General features: G+C 40.7%; 1 protein-coding gene across 1 annotated transcript in view; it reads left to right on the top strand.

Moving 5' to 3' along the window:
- Window positions 1-4828, top strand: part of LOC101990980 (zinc finger protein 433) — a 42824-nt gene extending 37996 nt beyond the window's left edge. Inside the window, exons 5-6 of the mRNA XM_026777890.1 lie at window positions 2616-2817; window positions 3008-4828. Of these exons, the coding sequence (XP_026633691.1) occupies window positions 2616-2817; window positions 3008-4542 (1737 nt within the window). The 3' untranslated portion in view covers window positions 4543-4828. The remainder of the gene's footprint in view (window positions 1-2615; window positions 2818-3007) is intronic.
- The last annotated feature ends 424 nt before the right edge of the window (window positions 4829-5252 follow it).

A 5252-nucleotide genomic window follows, 5' to 3' on the forward strand; every position in this document is an offset into this window, starting at 1 on the left:
CCTTACTGGCTAATTCTGATATCCCGATCAACCCATCTCTAATAATCTGTGAGCACCGGTCTTACCGGGAGTGTATCTTCCCAGGAGCGGGGAGCATGACGTCTCTCTGAGGCATCTGCCCCCTCGAGGAGCGCTGTCGAGTCTCTGACCTCACTTCCTCTTCCGCCCAGCATTCTGCTCTGTTTACTCCTCCCATCTTATGTTTTAACCTATCAGGGCAAGCAGCTTCTTTATTTAATTAACCAATGGCCTTCCTCCATCAGTCCTGGAATGTATTAAGCAAGTTGATTTCTGCCATTAATGTGTGTACTGGCTCATTTTATGTCAGCTTACTACCAGCTACAGTCATTTGGGAAGTGGGACCCTCAACTGAGAGAATACCTCCATCATGTTGGCCTGTGGGCAAGCCTGTGCTACATTTTCTTGATTGATACAGGAGGACCCATATTACTGTGTTTGGTGCCACTCTTGGGCTAGTGGTCCTGTATACTACTAAGAACCAGGTTGAGCAAGCCATGAGGAGCAAGCTAGTAAGCACTGATACTCCATGGCCTCTGCTTCAGTTCCTGCCCTGCCCTGACTTTCCTTCCTGAAGCACTGTTATTGGTACATGTAAACTGAAAGAAATCGTTTCCTCCCCAAGATGCTTTTGGTAATGGTACTTATCACAGCTACATAAAACCTAAGACACTGTTGATACTGACATGATTGTTGATTGATATGTGGATCACTTTTAGTCTCTTTAAAAAAAAAAGATTTATTTACTGTTTTGTATACAGTGTTCTATAAGTATGTATGTATGCTGCAGTCCAAAAGAGGGCACCAGATCTCATTACAGATGGTTATGAGCCACCATGTGGTTCAGGGATTTGAACTTAGGACCTCCTCTGGAAGAGCAGCCAGTGCTCTTAACCTCTGAGCCATCTCTTCAGCCCCTCTTCTTCTTTTTACTACAATATTTTTTAGAGAATTTCTTATGTGCATACAATGTATTTTTATCATATTTACTTTTCACTTCTCCTAACTCCAGATTCATCCCCACTCCCTACCTCTTCCCAATTTCCTGCCCTGCTTAGTCTCTCTTTCAACATTACATTATATTTGGTAAAGGTTTCTTATCATCTCTTTGTATTATCATATATTCATTCTACAAAACAATTAGCTTTATTTCCTAGAATAGTTTCACAATTACAGGTCTTACAAGTCCCCAGCACATGGTGTGCGCATCATGTATAAATTTTTAGGTGAGAACTAGGGATCAAAATTAGGTCTTTATGCTAATCTGTCTTCTTGGCCCTGGGTTTCTTAATATTTTTTCCAGATTAAACATTTTGAAAGTTGACAGTTTTCATCTGATACAATGTAAGAAAGCATTTCACAGTATATTTGGGTTTGGGAGGTATTGTTTTTGTTAGTTTGGTTAGTTACTGTGTGTGTGTGTGTGTGTGTGTGTGTGTGTGTGTGTGTGTGTGTGTGTGTTTGGATTTGCTAATGTTTTATCACCTAATATGTGATGTGTTTTGGAAAATATTCCATCTGATGCTGAGAAGAATGTGTGTTCTGCAGTTGTTTGATGAACTGTTCTGTAAATGCTGTTAAGTGCATTTGATCTATGCTGCAGTTTAACACTGAAGTTCCTTGGTTGATTTTTCTTCTGGGTGACCTATTTGTGCTATCAGGGTATTGACACCACAAGCTGTTATTTTGTCTAAACCCTTTTGCCCAGTGCTGTTTGTCTGTAAGATACTCAGTTCATCTATATTTACATGGGACATTCCTTATGGACTTCCTCTTTACTTATATGTAGGGATCTTCTGATAAAAGAAATTCTGGGTTAGTAGTCAACTAGATAAAGATGTGTTGAGAAATAATTATATTTTCTAAATATATCTGTCAGTAAGCCTCTTCTAACAATGCCATTCCCCTCGTTTCTATTTCTCTTAGCCTTTTTGAGGAAAAGCTAAAGTCTTTTCACATTATCATAGTAGATTATCCTTCATAGGGCTTTCAAACTATTTGATTGCCAATAAGATGTCAAGTACAAGACTTCTCAAGTTTTCTTTGTGCAAACAAAGATGTGCAGCTTCTTAAGGAAGAAGTTGAGAGATGAAGTGTTTGTTCTGTATTATCTGTCAGACCAGCTCCTTGGGAACTAATCCTCCAGAGCATATTTTCATTCTGATCAAGTAGGATTTTATGTGTACTTGTGGGGGTTCAAACTCAGGCCCTCATGCTTGAGAGTCAAGCAGTGTTCCAAGCCCTGTTCTAAGAATAGTCTCCATATAGCTGGTGTTAACTCTATTATGGATACGACTAGTGGGATATTTTTATAAGACAGAGCCTCACTATGTAAGGCTGACCTCAAGGAGACCTGCCTGCCTCTGCCTCCCAAGGGCTGGGAATAAGGCATGTACTGCTATGCCTGGCCTAGTAGGATTTTTTTTATGAGAGGTGTAAAGAACCATTATACAGACTTTACTGGATGACCAAACAGCATACCAGGCATCTGCTGCTTTTCCTTTATAATATACTTTCAACCTAGCATTGGAATGATATTGTTAGAGTGTGGGCATTGACCAGAACGCTGATGAGCACTACCTGGGTTTAACAGTTAGACAGTACACCATTCTGTAAACACTGTGCGCACAAGCAGAGTGCTCCAGTATGTCTCACCCCTCCTCATTTTTCAGGGGTCTGTATCCTTCGAGGACGTGGCTGTGAACTTCACCTCAGAGGAGTGGGCTTTACTGAATTCTTCCCAAAAGAAGCTGCACAGAGATGTGATGCAGGAAACCTTCAGGAACCTGGCTGCCGTAGGTAAGGTGAAAATCATTGCCTCGATTAGTCCACAAGAATCAGATCAGTGTTTGCTGATCAGTGCAGCTCCATGATTCGTACAGAAACAGAAATTTTGATGAATAAACCAGTCATGGTCATGTTATAGAATCTAATACTTTCCTATAGTGCTGGATTAACTCAAAGTGATTTTTCTGGGTCTCCATTCCAGCAAAAAAGCAGGAAGATAAGACCCTTGAAGAGGATTATGAAAATTTAAGGAAAATTCTTCCCACTGAAGTTCAGACTGGATACAGTCTATGTGAGAATCAAGAATATGCCGAGAAACCAGGCACTTATAAGGACTGTAGGAAAGTCTATAGTCCTCCGCAGTGCTTTCTGGAACATCTAAAGGCTCACACAGAAGAGGAAAGTTACGAATGTAAGCAAACTGAGGACCGTTTTAGTGGACAGCGTGATGTTCATGACCCTGAAGGAATGCATGCTAAAGAAAAACTTTGTGTTTTAAAGCAGAGTGGGAAAGATTTTTTGACTCTTGCTGGTATCCAACAGCATGTAACACATGATGGACATGGGCCATATATATGTAAAGTATGTGGTAAAGCCTTTCACTCTTCTGGTTCTTTCTTGACACACGAAAGAACACATACTGGAGACCAGCTTTATACATGTAAGCAGTGTGGTAAGACCTTCACTTATTCCAGTGGCCTTCGCCGCCATGAAAGGACCCATAGTGGAGAGAAACCCTATAAATGCAAGCAATTTCTGAAAGTCTTTCCTTCCTTGAATAAGATTGAGAGTCATGAACAGACTCCTAATGGAGTAGAATACATATGTAATCAATGTGGGGTAGCCTTCAGAGATCACAGTTCCCTTCAATGCCATGAGAAGATTCACAATGTGGAGAAACCCTATGTATACAAGCAATGTGGAAAAGCATTCACTTGTTCTAGTGCCTTGCGAAGACACGAACGAATTCATACTGGGGTGAAACCCTATGAATGTAAGGTATGTGGGAAAGCCTTCATTGATTGCAGTTCTCTTCAATGTCATGAAAGGATTCATAGTGGAGAGAAACCTTATGTGTGTAAGCTGTGTGGAAAAGCGTTCAGTCGCCAAGGTTCTCTTAAATGCCATGAAAGGATTCATAGTGGAGAGAAGCCCTATGCATGCAAGCAATGTGGGAAAAACTTCATGCATCACAATGCTCTTAGATACCACGAACAGATTCACAGTGGAGAGAAATCCTATGGGTGCAAGCAATGTGGGAAAGCCTTTGTGTTGAGCAGCGCATTGAAAAAACATGAACGAATTCACAGCGGATTGAAACCTTGTTTGTGCAGGGTGTGTGGAAAAGCCTTCACGTTTCATAGTTCCCTTCATTGCCATGAAAGGACTCACACCGGAGAGAAACCCTATGTATGTAAACAGTGTGGGAAAGCCTTTATGTATCACAGTTCTCTCCGTTGCCATGAAAATATTCACAGTGCAGAGAAACCCTATGTGTGTAAGCTGTGTGGGACAGCCTTCACTTTTCACAGTTCACTTCAACGCCATGAAAGAATACACAGGGGAGAGAAACCCTATGTATGTAAGTTCTGTGGGAAAGCCTTCACTGATCACAGTTCCCTTCGATGCCATGAAAGAATTCACACTGGAGAGAAACCCTATGTGTGTAAACAGTGTGGAAAATCCTACAGTACTCATGGTTCTCTTCGATACCATGAAAGGATGCACTGTGTGTAAACCACATTGGAAGACGTTCTCCTCTTTGAATAAGTTTCAATCTCATTAACTAAAAAAACAAAATATATGGTTATAAGCTATGTGAATAAGCCTTAACATGTTCTGGTTCCCTTCAAAAAACATGGGTGGAGACACATTGGAGAGTATCTCTAAATATATAATAAAGGGAGCTCTTTTATTGCTAACTTTTTCTAGCAAGCATGATAGCTTAACGAGTTTAACCTGTATTAATGTAAAGATGTAGGATTATCTCCACTTGCCTCTGTTCAGTTCTCAAAAAAAAAAACCCACTAAGGGGATGGGGAGATGGCTCAGTCTATATAGTTCCAGCCACAGAAGTGTGGGTCCTGAGTTTAAATCCTCACTACCCATATAAAAGCCAGACATGGTGGCACATGCCTATAATCCCAGTGCAAGGGAGGCAGAGACAAAAATCCCTGAGCTTACTGGTTAGCTAGTCTCAAATCTGTTCAGGTTCAGAGATCTTTCAAAAAGTAAAGTGGAGAATGATTAAGGAAGACTTCCAACATTAACATCAACCTCTAATCTCTACTTGCAAGTATAATGTGAGCCACACACATGAACACTCATCCTCACATGAATGCACACCACACACACACAAAGAACACAATGATCAGAACCTTGATCAGAAGAAATCTATAAGTCTTCACTTGGCCAGCACATACACAATCAAAACCTTGTAAGTAGAA

Source organism: Microtus ochrogaster, unplaced genomic scaffold (genome assembly GCF_000317375.1).
Source record: "Microtus ochrogaster isolate Prairie Vole_2 unplaced genomic scaffold, MicOch1.0 UNK89, whole genome shotgun sequence".
In the NCBI taxonomy this organism is placed as follows: Eukaryota; Metazoa; Chordata; class Mammalia; order Rodentia; family Cricetidae; genus Microtus; species Microtus ochrogaster.